Genomic DNA, 16,352 nt, shown 5'->3' with positions numbered 1-16,352 from the left:
CTTTGGACGATGGATACAGTGACTTTCTTTTTGTTTGACATGCATGCCCATCCTTTTCAAAGATAACGCCTCACACATTTTTCCCTGTTCCTTGTTGTACAGATTTAGGCCCATGCCTTTTTATAAAAGCTTCAGAACTAGCCACAACGTGGCTTTCTAAGTTATGAGCACACTTCTTTTTCTGCTTTGTCGGCTTTTTGATTTAAAAATGACAAACATTAAATAGCGTTGAAAAATTTCCAGTTCACTACATTCCTTAAAGATATTGAGTAAATAAAATGAGAATAAAATTTGTCAGGATTTGATCAATTTCTCAACAGTGGCTGTACTCAGGGAAAAAGTCCTGTTCCGGTACAAAAGCTATGAAGGTAAATAGGTATGCTCAGATTTAAAAAAGGAATGATCTTGTTTGAACTAATCAGATTAAACTCTAGATACAACCATGGCCTCACGAATAAAGAGAGTTCACTCATAATTGTGGTTGTGTTACTTTACCTCTTCTTCTTCTACAAAATTGATAATAAAAGAACACGGCAAAATGTTATGAAAAAAAAGGGATTTAGCACTTCTTGCACAAAAGAAAATAATATTGATAATCAGATAATAATCAGAACGGAAATCATTTAGGAGGCAGGCTGCTTAACCTTGCCTCCCAAGGCCAAACACGGCTTTGTGGGATATTATGCCACAACAGAAATATGTGAGCAATAGATAAAATAAGAGGAGGAAAATCGGTCGGGTAGTTTCCGTCTTGTGTGTCCACACAGTTCAGAAAAGACACGTCTAGTCTGTTGGCCTACTTATTCCCCGGATGTGTACGCTTGACCGCTGTCGAGGCGGGCTGTGCTCTCGGTACGGAGCTATAAATAGTCAACATCTCATATGAACTCAAGGCGGGAAAAAGAAATGTATGGGTTTTAATTGTTAATATGCATTTAAACCACATGGTTGTGGCGCAGATATGCTAATTTTGAGGTGGTGATTGCAAATATGACATTAGATTTTTAATTCGAACTCAAAATTTGAATTTTTTTTTCCGCTCTAACGGGGCCTACCGCTGATGAGTCACCCGCCGGCCCGGCTAAAATGCAGCAAGCGGCTTTCCAACAGACACGTCTTTCGTTGGGACGTGTCGTGTCGTGTCTGTTGACACAGCCAAATGGAATTTTAACTGATTTCTTAGAGAAAAAAAACAGTGCTCAATTTCAACCACCGACTTTCAGAGATACGGTCAGAATCAGGTCGGTTGGTTTCAGTCCCAATGGACACAAGCCCTTGGCCCAACATGGGAATCAATTTCACATCTTCAGCACACAGGTCAAGCAGCCTAACAATTACACTGTTGACAATGATAATCAAAACTTGTAATAAAAACAAGGCTATGTGATTCATGAAAATGAAAGTGATCAGAATCAAATCAATAAAAAACATTACCATCACCTATTTTCCAAATAATTTTTATGTTTCCTGTTTGATTTCTTTCTTGAATCATAACAATAAGATACCACGTTGACACATGTTCTAGTCTACATAATTAACAAATATCCAGCCCCAAATCAGGATACAGGAATTTAAAAATGCTAACTAGGTAACAAATACATTATGTATCCCTCAAACTGTGTTCACAAAAAATGCAATAATGTGCGGGTATACTAAGCAAATTCAGTGTATCATCAAGTAGTATTTAGTAAACGGGTGAGAGGTAGGTACCAGAAACCATACATTTGAACTATCCGAGGCACAAAATCAAGGGACATAACACAATCTTATCCAATGCTCAGTCGATATTGTATACTCTGTCGATTCTCTTGATAGAAAAAACGACACATTTTCTTCCAGACATTTTTCTTATGTTTAATGGAGAAACCCAAAATCAAAACTAACTTTCAAAGTAGTTTGAATATCATCACGGTCAGATGGAATGAACAGTATAAACCTTATGAGTGCAAAACCACATTTGATTTGTTTCAGTAGTTTTACAGCTCACTCATGCAAGCCTATCCAATCAAATACAAATGACAGTGCATGCAAGAAAAAGGATTCAACTAAATTCAAAAGGCACTGCAACAGAGACCATAATTAACTTATTAAGCCAACTCATTGTTCGGCAATTTGCCATGCTCTTCGGCCTTGAGGGGAGAGGTAGCAGCAGAAACGATTATCGAGTCGTGATGACAAACACACACACGCGCTCCTCGTGGTCCCCTCACTGTTTCTTCGCGGAACTGAGAAACTGTGTTGTCCAACTGTATTTTGATTGGCTCTATAAGAAAATGAATTTTCATACGAAGTATCACGCATGTGAAACATCTGACTAATATGATAATGTGCATGTGAAAAATCAATGCGGCCGTTGCATTTATGCAGCACTTCAACTCAAGTGTATTTACGTCCAAGTTGAATACAACATAACAGTTTGACATTTGACAATACATGGTAAAAAAAAAAAGAGGCGCTGGGACCTGAGAAAAAGATCAACTCGACTGACAATCAACTGAAGCAAATTCAATACAAGTAGAGTCATCTGCACAATATTAAATTAACTTGATCTGACTTTTGACCAAGAATTACAAAACCTGAAACAATCAAAATTATTTACAAACTCTAAGGTGCTTGAAAACTATGCCAAACTGTTTTCATAATGTCACAGAGTTGTAGGAAATCTTATAACATTCCTGAAAGTGTATGATTTTTTGGTAGTTTCATCAAAAATCGTATTAGTATTAGTTATGACTATTTGCTGAGAAATAAAAACATCTGACAATACAAATTTGAAATGAAACCTGCAATACACAACAAGGAAAGTCGATATAAAAATGTAAAAACAGTAAAATAATTGTATTCCATGCTATATAAAAGGTAAAATAATCATTAAGAACTTAATGTATAAACTAACTGAGGTGTGTGTGGAGATGGTTTTTGATGCAGTTTTAACTTTACTTGTCATCCTGAGCCCATCCATGTTTCTGCCCATTCAGATTGGTTGCACATTGAACACGTGGCTCGCATGGCAAATGGCTTCCTCTCCTATCAAACCCGTATTTTATTGTGGGAAGTGCTATAAATCTTTTTGGTTTAGAAACTGTGATACAATCTACTGGTTACTTCCTGCCACTGCTTCTTGGGTGAGTTTGAGTTCATGTTTATACTCACCCTGTGAACTTTTGGGAATTTTTGTTTTTTTCTGTACAAAGCATTTGTTAAAATTTGTGGTTTATGAAGAAAGAAAAATAGCAAATGGGGGGGGGGGGCTCACAACTTGGTGGAACATTTTTAGATATTAGATATTTGTTTTTTCACAAGAAAAAAATTACATCAAAGTTATCCTGGCTGAAATCAACAGTTTCATCACAAACACTAATCCACCTACATTTTTCAACACACCTTTGTTTATCTGGTTCCTTTCATTCCAAGCTACCTCTAGATCCAGATCAATCGTCCTATCAACATCGTAATCCAAATCTGAATCGCATATTTCCAAGTCATCATGAGGCAAAGAAAAGTCATCATTGGAATCACTTACATCAAAGATACTTTCAAAAACATTCCTGTCATAATTTGTAGTATTTCTCCACGAAGGTCCAAGATTAGATTAATTCAATTTGTCAAGGATAGCATGGAACTTTCTATGACTGTGGAAGCAACATTCAATAAAGTACGCCTTTTAAAACGAAACACAGTTTGAGGGTAAAACTGCAATGCTCAGTGACTGAAAAGAGTAACTAGAGTATTTTCATTCTCTAAATATCATGAGCTCTGTTTGCTGCCTACACTAAAGCAAAATACATCTCAAAACTCATCCAACAAGCTATTTGATAAAAGTCAAGTTGGGAACAGGCTTTAGTCTCTCCTTATGCGTTTAGCAGGTGGGTGAAAGAGCCCTTTTCTGTCGGTTGCAGCCTGCAAACAAACAAACAAATTCACTTTTGCACACATTAGAAAAAGAATATGAAAATGCTCTTGGAGACTTGCTACATGCAGCAAAACATTAATTGAAACTAGTGGTTTTTCTGGTGGGAACACAGAACCATCAAATTCTTTTTGTGTCTATCAAAAGGCAAAAATCTAAATAGAGGAACTACAGAAAACTCAAGGTAACAGGCTGGATAGTATAACCACCTTCCACAAATCAGCAAAACCAGCATTTATATCATCACAAGAACCTTTGTTCCCCCCCCCCCCCTTTATAACCACTATTCCTATTTCACAGTAACATACTTTTAGTAGGTATCCCAAACCCCTATCTCTGCGCAGCTGAAAGCGTGAAGGAAGCTCGAAATTAGACCATTTTTAATCACCCATAACTCATATCCTTTGACACCAATCTTCACCCCGTTTCGAACTCAGTCAGTTCAACTATTGTTTTTAGCTCAAATCAAACTTGAGATATTGTATAGTAAGCTATTTAAAAAGGTCACCAAAATGCTAGGGAATGCACTTTTCGCAGCCATTTTAATGCCGGCCACGGCGACATAAATCGAGGGTGCTTCATAAAATGCCTTCGCGCTAAGCGGTTATGACTGATATCGTCAAGAAACAAAAAATGCAAGAACAAACTTTGAATAAGCTTTCACACAGTACCAAGCGCTTGTTGTTAAAGTAAGTTGTTGACCCAGAAATATCAGGAGTTTTGGAACCTAATTTTAGAATGGAAAACTCCAAGCCTGACCAACGATCGGTCGAAAGAACCCTGGACTACACAAAAGTAGAACATGTCAAGGGAATCGTGTGCACAAATGACTACTATTGGTCCAACAGCCGTTTAGCGCAGTTTGTTTTTATAAACACACATGCTTGTCCTCTCTCTGGCGACACGCTTGATTCAGCAATGGCGAAGAATTGTTTACGTGCCCGTATTTTCGATTACGCTCTAATCACGTACATAAGTGCATTTCAAAGGCTGCAGTGTGCTTTCAGTCATTGATATGGATATTCTGGAGATATGTGGTAAGTTGATTTTGTTAATTAGATTTGTTATAGTGTTACATAGTTCTTCATAAAGTCATCAACCTTTGCCTGGCCTAGATCTATGGCTTGAAGCCGAGATCGCAAACATGCGAACGAGTGGTCTCAATCAGAGTGTCCTGTTATTAATTCATTACCCAGTATTGTTGTAAATCTGGTTTGGATAGAAAGATAAGAGGCTTAAATTTCTTGAAAATATGGTGAAATCTAAATCAATTTGCTTCTAGTCATTCAAAATTAGAGTAATTTTCTGGTCACGTGACCATTTCTTTCTATCGATGATTCTGCAATGGTGACCTGTTTTTAAAGATCATAACAAGCTTGATGAACTCGTCTGTGAAGGGGGTGCAGCTGGCATTTGTTCATTGATGAAAGAAAATATTCTCTGGAATATCGCAAATAACTGACAAAATCTTTGATGACTAATTCATTTAATTGTTTTCTTTTCACCGATATCTATTTAGACTCATGAAACAAGTACCGGCACCAATTGAATTATATTTTATACAAAACTTTTAGAGGCTGGTTTACTGTTGAAAATGGACTCTCCTACTTGAGAGCTTCATTCATCATAATTCATAATTATCAAATAAGTCAGTGCCTTTAGAATAGCTAGATATATTCCTGAATAGACCCAATTTTTTAAAATTAATAAATATATAAGCCATGAGGAATTTGAACTTTGTTGCAGATCTAATGTGTCTCCTCCACCCTCTCCCCAATAGTCCTGGCCTTTGATTTGCCGGAGCTTCTGCCCAATTTTTTATTTTTTGGGGAAAAAATCGTTTTGAGATTTTATTTAATGGCTATGCGCTTGCTGGTGCTTCTTCCCATTTTAAAAAAAGTAATTAGACTTGAGAAGTTTTTGCGTGCGTTAGTGTATCTGATCTGTCATTGTTGAATATATACTTTATTAATACCTCATTTAATCACAGAAATGGATTCCTAGCCCAAAAACACATAGGAGTAGAGCTTTAAGGAGTCTTTATTGTTGTTCTATAGAAGTTAGAGATGACTTTGTTGAAATTATGCTGAATAATTTCTAATTTTTTCTCTTATCTAACCTCACGTCATTGTAATGCTTCATGTTATCACAGAAATGATAACAGAAATGCATTCCTGGCCCAAAAGTACATTGACATGGAAAGTTTCATTCATTTACCATGTTTTTTGGTGACTTTATTCAGAAAAGTTTTCAGGCCATGAGTACCGTGTTGTGATGTTCTATTTATAGCGCAACATTGGCCGATTTCCCATTTTTGTGGTTGCATGACTGATTAAATTGAAGTGCCAGAAATCTGAAAGAAAATTGGGCTATGAATTTGCATTACTGTGAATATGTTCTGTAAGTGTCATTTCTTTTCAGCAATAACTTTCCATTTTATTGATGTCTGAAATCAGTCTTTTTAGCATTTTTGAATGAACATTATGCATCAAGGGGTAATTTTTTCCCCATTTTAAGTCTCTGTATTGGCTTTATTTAAACTCTGACTGTCCTCATCTTATTATTCTGACAATGACAATGACAATCTTTATTCATCTCGCAGGGAGAAATATGTCTTGGTCGTTAACATGGGCAGTAGATGTTACAAAAGTTAGACTTAAAGGTGCACTCACACAAACGCACAACAAGACAGGACATTAGGCTAAGTAAATACATGTCTCACAAGCTGGGACAACCCGTTCCATAAAACATTCTCTCTCTCTCTCTCTGTTTCATTTGTAGCACTGTGTATTCAGTAACCTCACTGCAGTTAGTACAAAAGAATTTCTATATCTGTCTGTTCTTGCTTTTTTGGAAATGTATCGTTTACTGTGGGTCAATAGTTGAAATTCCGATGTCAGTGGGTGGCTATGGTCATTAAGCATTATTTCCGCCTTTTTTAGAACGTTTGTCTGTTGCAGATATTCAAAGTTACTAAGGTCTTCACCAGTTGTTCTTGATGCCTTTCTTATCAACTTGTTTATTTTTATAATGTGCTGCCTTCCCAAACTGTTACCATAACAAGTGATACCAAAATTTATCAAAGTTTCTATTGTGGAGTAAATATCTGAAGGATGGATGGATTCAGATTGAAAGACCTAAGTTTCCTCAGAAAGTACAGCCTCGGATTTACCTTTTTAATGATATTGTTTACATGGTTTTGCTATGTAAATTTGTTGTCGGTTGTAAGATCAAGATATTTGATGAATCAGTGATTTCAATTGTTTCTTGTTCAATTACGAGTGGTGAGATTGTTGGTTTTTCTCTTCTAAAATCAAAAATCATTTCCTTTGTTTTTGAGAGGTTCACTTTTAGAAAATATTTGAATTACAATTTAAAAAACATACATATTTCTTCAAAATACTCTTTTTCATCAAGGTTTATTAATCCAATAATAGCTGTGTCATCTGCAAACTTAATTAAGCGTGTTGTTTTATACATACTTCTATGATCGTTGGTATATATAGTATAAAAAACTGGTGACAAAACACACCCCTGAGGACCGCCTTTAGCTTCACATATTGTGGTCTGCCTGTCAAAAATTCCAGGACCCATGCTGCGATATGATGACTAACTCTCCGACTCAGAAGTTTTTCAATGACAATATGCGGTTGAATTGTATTAAATGCTGAGGAAAAATCAACAAAAAGTACCCTCGTATACCGTTTAGATGTTTCAAGGTGTTTCAGTATAGAGTCACAAAAAACAAGTACAGCATCTTCTATGTTCCTCTCTTGTTTGTATGCAAACTGGAATGGATCTAGATTTCCATGAACACAACCTAGAATATTTGAAAAGATCAATTTTTCAAGGCACTTGAAATCAATGGATGTAAGAGCGGCTGGTCTTAAGTCATTTAATTTTCATATATTTTAGGCTTTTTTGATATTGGTATTACCTTCGATGTTTTCCATATTGTAGAAATGTAGTTTTTGTGTGGGGTCAGGTTAAAAATGAAGGTAAATATCAGGGTCAGTTGCTCACAACAAGTTCTTAACACTCTCCCTTTCACTCCGTCTGGACCACAGGCTTTGTTTATGTTTACACTTTGAAATTTCTTTTTAATACTCCGCTCACTGAGCTCAACACACTCCTCCTTGCTCAACTCGTCTCTCAGCCTTTGTTCAAGTTCACGTTGCTCATTTTCAAAATCAAAACAGTCGAAACGACAATAAAAGTTGTTTAGCTCATTTACATAGTCTCTTTCATTTTTTACTTGCACACTCTCTCGCTGCAGTATAAACCGTTATTTTTTTCAAAGAGGACCACATATTTCTCATATTGTTTGTCTGAAATTCGCTCTCAATTCTAGTTTTGTACGCTTGTTTACAATGAGCAATCTTTCTTTTAATTTTTTTAGATATATCAAAAAAATTTCATTCATGTTATTATTTCTAACGGCTTTCCCTTTTTCTTTTATAAGATCTTTCAGTTCTTTCGTTACCCATGGCTTATTATTTGGATAGTACGTAAGGGTTTTATAAAAAATAACAGTTTCTTCACAAAACTTAATGTAAGCACAAATGGTTTCAGTAAGTTCGTCAAGGTCCTTGCAAGTGTCTTTGAACATGTCCCAGTATGTAGAGTCGAAGCATCGTTTATGCTGGCACGAGTTGAAACAAATGATAATACACACTTCATCTCAATAAATTTTCTGTGAAGTCACAAAATCGCACTGTTTTTAAAGTTGCAAAAAATTTACGACGTCCACGAATTTCAAACGCCTGTCATCTTTTTTATTTATTGTCCGATTTCTATACTTCAAACACCAAAGTTCATGGTTCGCATAGTCCTTAATGATGCAAAAAACAAATGTTGGATCATAGCACTTTGAAATTTTGGTTTGTGGTACCTACTTTTAGACAGTCAATAATTTTAAATGAAAATATAGGTAGTAAGTTTTTTTCTTATGCTAAATACTCTTTAAATTCATTCATTTTTTTCTGAAAATGGGAACTATTTTCTCTATATTCGTTTCTTTAGTTTCTTTCTTTTCCCTCCAAGCACAAAATAAGAATCACTTATATGGCACAAACTAACTCTCAATGAACAATACAATGAAACAAATGCAAAAGACACTCACCAGTTCTGATTGCTGTACTCCACACCGAACGCGTCAAACATGTGGAATGTGTAAGCATGTCGTGACCTGGTAGACAAGTTCGGCTCACTCTTGTGGACAACTTCCCCATGGATGAGGGCCAGAGAGCCTTGAAGAGAGAGATGGAGACGTCAAACATTAACCTCTTCGAGACACAGGGTCAGTTTGTTGATTCACCGGGGACAGTTTTGGATCCCCGAGGACAAAGAGCAGCACTAGATTTAGCAGTCAGTTGCGCATAATTAGACCTGGTTTGTACAAGTGGAACTCAGATTCAACAAAGACGTCAGGCCTGGCCTTCAAATTTGTTTAATCCGAGTGTTCGTTATAGCTTTCTTCTTCTTCTTCTTCATCGTTCTCAATGACAACAGCTAGACAGTCAGTCCGATGTCGCGCACAAACTGTGCAGTTCGCTTCAGATCTGCCATAGAGCTTTCTCTTAAGGTTAAGGGGAGTCACACTCTGCCACATCTGAGTACGAACGGCGGCGTAGCGCGGGCAGTGCTGAAGGATGTGGTTGGCATCCTCTTGGTCGTGTCCACATTTACAGATCGCTGACTTTCCCACTTTTAACTTGATGTGCATATGGTGTTTGAGTCTGTTGAGGCCACAACGGAGTCTAAAGATTGTGACCTGGTCTGCTCTATTTAGTATGTAGTATGGGTATCGTTATTAGGGATGGGCAGGTACCGGTACCCAGTACCGGAACACCCGGTTGTACCGAAGGAAGTGTCAGTACCGGCACCTGGCCTCCAGTACCGGCTCTGGGAAGGAGCCGACACCTAGACGCTCAGAGAGTAAAAACGTATAGGCCGACACCAACGGGTTTTTTAACGGGCCCCGGGAAGTGTGCTGTGTGTAGGCCTAGGCCTTGGCCTAGCAGCTGTGATGTCAGATGCACACAATGCATCTGGTGACCTTGATACATGACTTCAGATTCAAAATTGACAATCAAAAACGAAGTTTGCTTAAATTTAAATATGACATCAAATCAGGTTCCACACAAGCCACTTTGTGTATTTTGATACGCTGATTCCGAAAATGAAATCAATTTTTAGTGGCGATAATTATTTTTAAAATTTTGCATGCAGTCTTATCCCGTGCGGCGGCAAACTTCAAAGGTATTTTGCGTCACAGTTTGGTTCACCAATTCTGACGCGTGTGGGTGTGTGTGTGGGGCGGGGGATGCCGGCGGCGCTGATCGTGGTGTGAGACGCAAGACGTAAAGTCTGTGACGTCACCTACTGGTGTCACTGCTAGTACCGGTACCGGCGGTTCTCTGCACCCAGTACCGAGAAAGTGTCGACACTGGGTTTCGCCGGTACTGCCCAACACTAATCATTATAGCAAATATCAGGTTTTTTTGTGTAGATAATTACAGGCACCGAGTAAATAAAGTATAATGTATTCGACTTTCTAAATCAATGTAGTATTTGGTTTCAAATGAGAGGCATTTTCGTTTCTTTGATATTGATGAAATGCTGGAAAATTCCAGGAAAATACACTGAACTCCACCAAGCACAGGCTGCGCAGAAGGGCTGATTCGTTCAAAGGCACACCTGTGTCATATGTCATCTATCATAACGTATTGTTGGCCAAACAAGTCATGTTGCTGTGAAGAGCTTAACATACGGCAAAGTTTGATTTCACAGTCCAGTGAGCAATTCATCAAGTAGATCTATGTCAAGATAAGCTTATCATTTAAATACTAATCGGGAAAAATAATTTGTGTCGCGTTTCTATCTCTACTGACATTCCAGTCAGATCGCTTACAATTTCTACATTTCTACCTTAAAATTTGACGGATATCTTGGACACTGCTGAGGACCCGTCGAAGCCATTTTCACCGACTTGCAGAGTCATGGCCGCCAGCGATTCTAAGTTAAATAATAGACAATCTTTTGTGTTCCTCTCACTCAAAAAGAGTTCTAATAACCATAGGACGTTCAGCTTTTCAGAATTAGTGCACTTTCATTTAGCATCGATGTTTCGAGGGTTCGCTAAGACCGTTTCTGGAGACGACTGAGGACCCGACGAAGCCATTTTCACTGACTTGCAGAGTCGCGGTCCTAAAATAATGGACAATCTTTTTCGTTCCTCTGGGTCAAAAACATTTGTAATAACTCTAGGAGGACTTTCTTTTTAAAATGAGTGCACATTCATTCAGCATCTGTATTTTCGGGTTTCACGTACACCATTTTCGGAAACTGCCGAAAAAGCGTCAGTAACAGTCTAGTGGCAAAGAAAGTGCCGGTGTTGCCAGTAACAGGGTTAACAGCCAGTGATGGGTTTGTCATGGAACAGGAGACGCAAGACACATGTTGAGACATTTTTGTTGTATACTGGCTATCAAACGAAAGGTACCACAGTTGGTTGCATGAAAAAAATCTAGTCTTCTGAGTCTTTACTCTTTTCCTTTCATGTGAGTAATACTAAGTGGACTAGTAATAATAATAATAATAATAATAATAGATAGCATTTGTATAGCGCATATCCCCGCTCAGCAGCAGGCTCTATGCGCTTTACACTATATTATTACCCCAGCAGACCATATAACACTCCGAAACATTCTCAGCTTCCCGGGAAGCATACAGTGCGAGCAGCCGATTAAGCGCTCAAACACTAACAAACTGACAAGATCTTTCGCTGTCTGTAGCTGGGTACCCATTCCCACCTGGGTGAAGTGAGGAAAATTCGTGTAAAGTGCCTTTCCCAAGGCTGTTGCCAGGATATTCAATGTCAGTTTTTCTGTTACCATTTAATGTCCTGACAACAGCAGAAACGCATGAAGCGCGCCGATGGCTCCATTTCTCTGATGAGTTCAACCTTCCATCTTTCTTGGGTGACAATGATCAAATGTTATTGCCGTTATTGATAAACAAAGACCTAAAATTCATTGAAAAACAAAAAAATAGAAAAAATCCACCACATAGTCGGGCAAAAATGCCAAATTTCTCTTTCTTCATGTTGAAGCTGTGAACACTTACCAAAATATTTTTATAGCATGACCCACGGTTTAGACTACTAGTTATTACTCATGTGAAAGGAAAAGAGTAGAGACTCAAATTACTAGATTTTTCACACAATTAAAAGTTGGTACCTTTCTTTTTATTGCAAACATAGTATGCATTTCACAACATTTACAACACAATAAGGTCATGTAAGTGCAGAAGACAAGGGGTGTTACAAGAGAGTAACAAACAAACAAAAAAGAAGGGGGATAGATAAGGACGATAGATGTTTACTAAGAAAAAAGGAGCAAACCGCATCAGAGCACCCGCCAACCATCCACTACATAATAACAGTAATTGAGAGCTAGAGGAAAGCCAAACAAGGCAGACAGAAACCAAAGAGGGCTAGTAAAGAGGTCAAACCTACCAGTGGCGCCCTCCAACCACTGGCTTGTTTGTTGCAGATGGCCTCATAAAAATAGGAAACTCTTAAAAGATCACTTTTAAGGAAGATCATGTTCTCAGCTTTTAGCACCAGTCTATATTAAGCGAAAACTTGAACAGTGGGAACATACAAACGTAGAGAGAGAAGAAGGGAGAGAGTGAGATAAGTATAGAAAGAGTGAGAGAGAGGGAGGGGAGAAAACAAGCAGAGAGAAAAGAAACCAACTAAGCTCCTTTTCAACAATAAGATGAAAAAAGTCTGTCTATGTTTGCTGTGTCCGTATTTTCAGTTGCGACCCTTACAAAAAAAGCTACTTCAAAGAAGTACTTTTTTTCTTTCATCAATCTGAGCGAATATATATTAGAGAGAACAGATAGAACCCTTGGTAAAAATGTTAAATAATCTTCTCTCTGAGGGAATCAAACTCAATTTTCCAGACAGCAAAGCAAACAGCCTAAAAAATAATACCAAAAACACAAATAGCAGGGATGAAAAAGTCTAGAATCGAGTGTTGAAGTCCCCAAACCGAATGACAAATATTGAGCACAGTAAGTCATTATGAAGAAGATAGAGACAATGATGATGATGATGATGATGATGATGATGATGATGATGATGATGATGATGATGATGATGAGCTTGAGACTTAATCTACAGCTACAAAATAACCATGACAGTGGTTTTTTTGCATACAACCAACAAGTGTCCATCCTTACCCGCCTTCATCTCAGCAGGAACAAACTTGCTGTTGTCGTACTCTGAGGCAGGATTGGTGAAGATAATGGCTGGCTTGTCGGGCCCATCCTCAGGGTTACGAACCATGAACCTATCATTGTGAACACCATCTGAAGGCAGAGAAAACAAAGAGACAACCACAGACTGGAATCATTTTCTTTTTTAGTTTTTGAGAAAAGCGAAGCACATTGACACAGCGATGGCAATCCACAAAGCAAGAAAGAGAAACAGAAACAACCGAGGTAAGGAAAAGACAAATGACCTACGAGCATTGCCCTCTTACTATCCATTAGATTAGATCTCGGTTAGTTTTAGTAAGAGTTTTACGGCACTTGCAACACATTAGGAGGTCATGTATGTCCTGAAAATTAGAGGTGTTACAAGAGAGTAACAAACACAAAAAAAGGAGGAGGAGAGATAAGTAAGATACAGTCCGTGCCGGCCTTAAGCACGTTTCAGACTCAAGCACGCTAAACGGCTCTTACCGAATTTTTGCTATATAAATTACACGCCTTTAAGCACGGTAACTTCGGCTTCAAGCATGCTTCATTTACAAGACAGTCAATATTTTCATGATGACCCATCGAAGTTCGAACACAGTCTACACCGCAGCAGTGGAGTGTGTCAAGAGAAACACAAAGAATGCAAGTGATGGACACACACACTCACACGGGCGGACAGGAAGGCGGAGAGATGCACACAGCCGTGCGCGCGGACATAGGATCTAGCCTAGGCCTAGGGCAAAGCTACACACGACCCCAAAAAAATATATACACTACACACGACCAAAAAAAAAAATTACGAGAGTCGGGGAGACGATAAAGGGAGGCTGGCGGCGATTTCACCTTTGACCTTCTCTATCCATTAATCCTGATTGTGTATCACACGCGAGATGGGATGAAGGCAGTGGTATGAGTGGCACAGCGGGCAGTGAGTGGTATGCACAGGCAGTGTTACAGTAGGCCTAGTGTGCTGTATTGTGACTGGCAGTCTAAATATTAAGTTTTCATTTCCCATTCGACCACAAAACAAAAACAAACAAGCGAACAAAAACTACCATGGCGGGTGTCTAAATAATAGTGCACACTTTTGGGGGACCGCTATAGGCCTACTTACAAACTAAGGGAAATAGCACGTGGAATTTTCTACATGAAAATCTCTGGATTATGTCTACTTCGCACTTAAACACGCTTTGGCTTCAAGCACGCTTAAGCTTTCTCCCAATGACCGTGCTTAAAGCCGGCATGGACTGTAGATAATTGATAGGAAAGAAGGAGTAAACCACACCACATCATCCGCCAAACACCCACAGGCTGGCTCTTGAATTACACATTATCACTATAACTACAACATGTAGCAAAGGAAGCACAGATACATGACATTTGACATCTACAAAAAAGCACAGATTTACTTTCATCATACAAATGCATCATGCTTGAAGAAAAACCCCAATAAAAAGGGATGAATCAGAGCAAAGTCTTGCCTCTTTAACCAAAAATAATACCTCATCATACATATATCAAATGTGCTCTTGCACTTTTCGCGGGAGCCACTTTGTAGACAGCAGCTTTGTCGACAGCTTACTTTATTTTTACTTGTTCCAGCCTGTTACCTTGTGGTGCTAAGGGAAAAAGTAAACATCTCACTCTTGTTTATTGTATCGCCTGTCGCGAGGATATGTCGTTCTTAATTTCTCTGACCCCCTCTATCCATCTTTCCTTGGGCCTGCCCTCTACTGTTTCCACCAGCTTTCTGGTTGCATAAGTATGCTCCTCCTGCTATGCTGTCTTGTGGTTGTCATGTTAGGTGCCTAAACCATTTAATTCCTTGTCTATGTTCGGTAAGCAAGGAGTTTGGCCAACTTGTTCTTTGATGGTCTCGTTCACTAGCACACTATTCATTTTCACCAATTAGGAGCCAATATCTGTACTCAGTCAAAAATAATTCTTGAAAATTAAATGGTAAGTACATCTTCCACTTATGAACCTGAAGTCAAATGCTCTTAAAATTGCATATGAACAATTAAAAGAAATTATAAATCAGGTTTTTACACCCTATGCTATTTCGATTGATAGGAAATTGGCCAAAGTCCAAAGTTTTCTCTTTTACAAAACTCAAATGAAAATATCTCACCAATGAGACACTCACAGGATGCAAAAAAAAATTTTTTAATTCACTAGTATGTACATTCAAGCAGAAGCTTTTATATATATGCTTCCGTTAAATAGAGGGGTGCTTTAATGTGAGTGCTTTCAGGTTACCTGAATCATGAACACACACAGTTTCTTCACTCTGGACATTTAACCCCCCCCCCCCCCCCCCCCCCCCATATTGATATATATCTAGAGTCTTTCAATCTAACTAGAGTAGAACCTGCTCAAACGATCACCTGTCCATGACAAACATCTGTACAAACAAACGTTTCCCACTTTTTCCCTTGCACTTTTTAGATATCATAATGATCCTGTGCAAGACATACACCTGTCTAGGACAAACATTGTTCTTTATGACAATGAGTGGCTTCCTTGGAAAGTTTTGAGCGTATTATATGTATGCATTTCAAACCGAATGATGCTCACTAGCTCTGTAATTTTGTTGGAAAAAAAAAGCAACAAACAATACATCCATGTGTCCCAGTGTCAAAGCATTACAAGTGAGTCAGTCCCGTTAGCAGGGTATCAAACTGTTTCCCTATGTAACTGTTGTACCTAACTATCTTCTCAGCCTCAAAATCTACAGAAATCGTATTAAAAGTAAAATCAGCATTGAAGTAAAAATCCTTGTTTTAAAATTTACTTGACAGAGCTACATACATTTTAAAAAACGACACTAATATCTATAGCGAGCTGTTAGTTGCTTTGCTATTGCACACAGGTGACCCAAATTTGATTCCCCGAATGGGAAGGATTGTTTATATCAAATTTATCAGTCTTATTGTTGGTTTGTTTGGTCATGACAGGCAGGGTCTGAAGCCCGTCTCCCACATAACCCAAATTGTGTCAACGGGGTGTGAAAACACCTACATTTTTTAAAAAGCCAACCTTATGAGAAAGTTTTGAGCATATTAGCAATGCCAATGAAAATTTAATTATTCACTTTAGCCCTTTTTTATTTGGTACCTAAGAAAGAATTTTCAATTCTAAGAATTATGCTTCTTGAATTTTAAGAATC

General features: G+C 38.2%; 1 protein-coding gene across 1 annotated transcript in view; it reads right to left on the bottom strand.

Moving 5' to 3' along the window:
* Positions 1-3,162: 3,162 nt before the first annotated feature.
* Positions 3,163-16,352, bottom strand: part of LOC101863962 (phytanoyl-CoA dioxygenase domain-containing protein 1) — a gene marked incomplete at its 5' end in the record, with an annotated part of 28,349 nt that continues 15,159 nt past the window's right edge. The window contains 3 exon segments of the mRNA XM_013079529.2: positions 3,163-3,900; positions 9,033-9,159; positions 13,163-13,291. Coding sequence (XP_012934983.1) covers positions 3,852-3,900; positions 9,033-9,159; positions 13,163-13,291 — 305 coding nt within the window.

This window comes from Aplysia californica, unplaced genomic scaffold (assembly GCF_000002075.1).
Source record: "Aplysia californica isolate F4 #8 unplaced genomic scaffold, AplCal3.0 scaffold00055, whole genome shotgun sequence".
NCBI lineage: Eukaryota > Metazoa > Mollusca > Gastropoda > Aplysiida > Aplysiidae > Aplysia > Aplysia californica.
The sequence above is the reverse complement of the archived record's forward strand: the minus strand, read 5'-3'. Positions and strand labels throughout refer to the sequence as shown.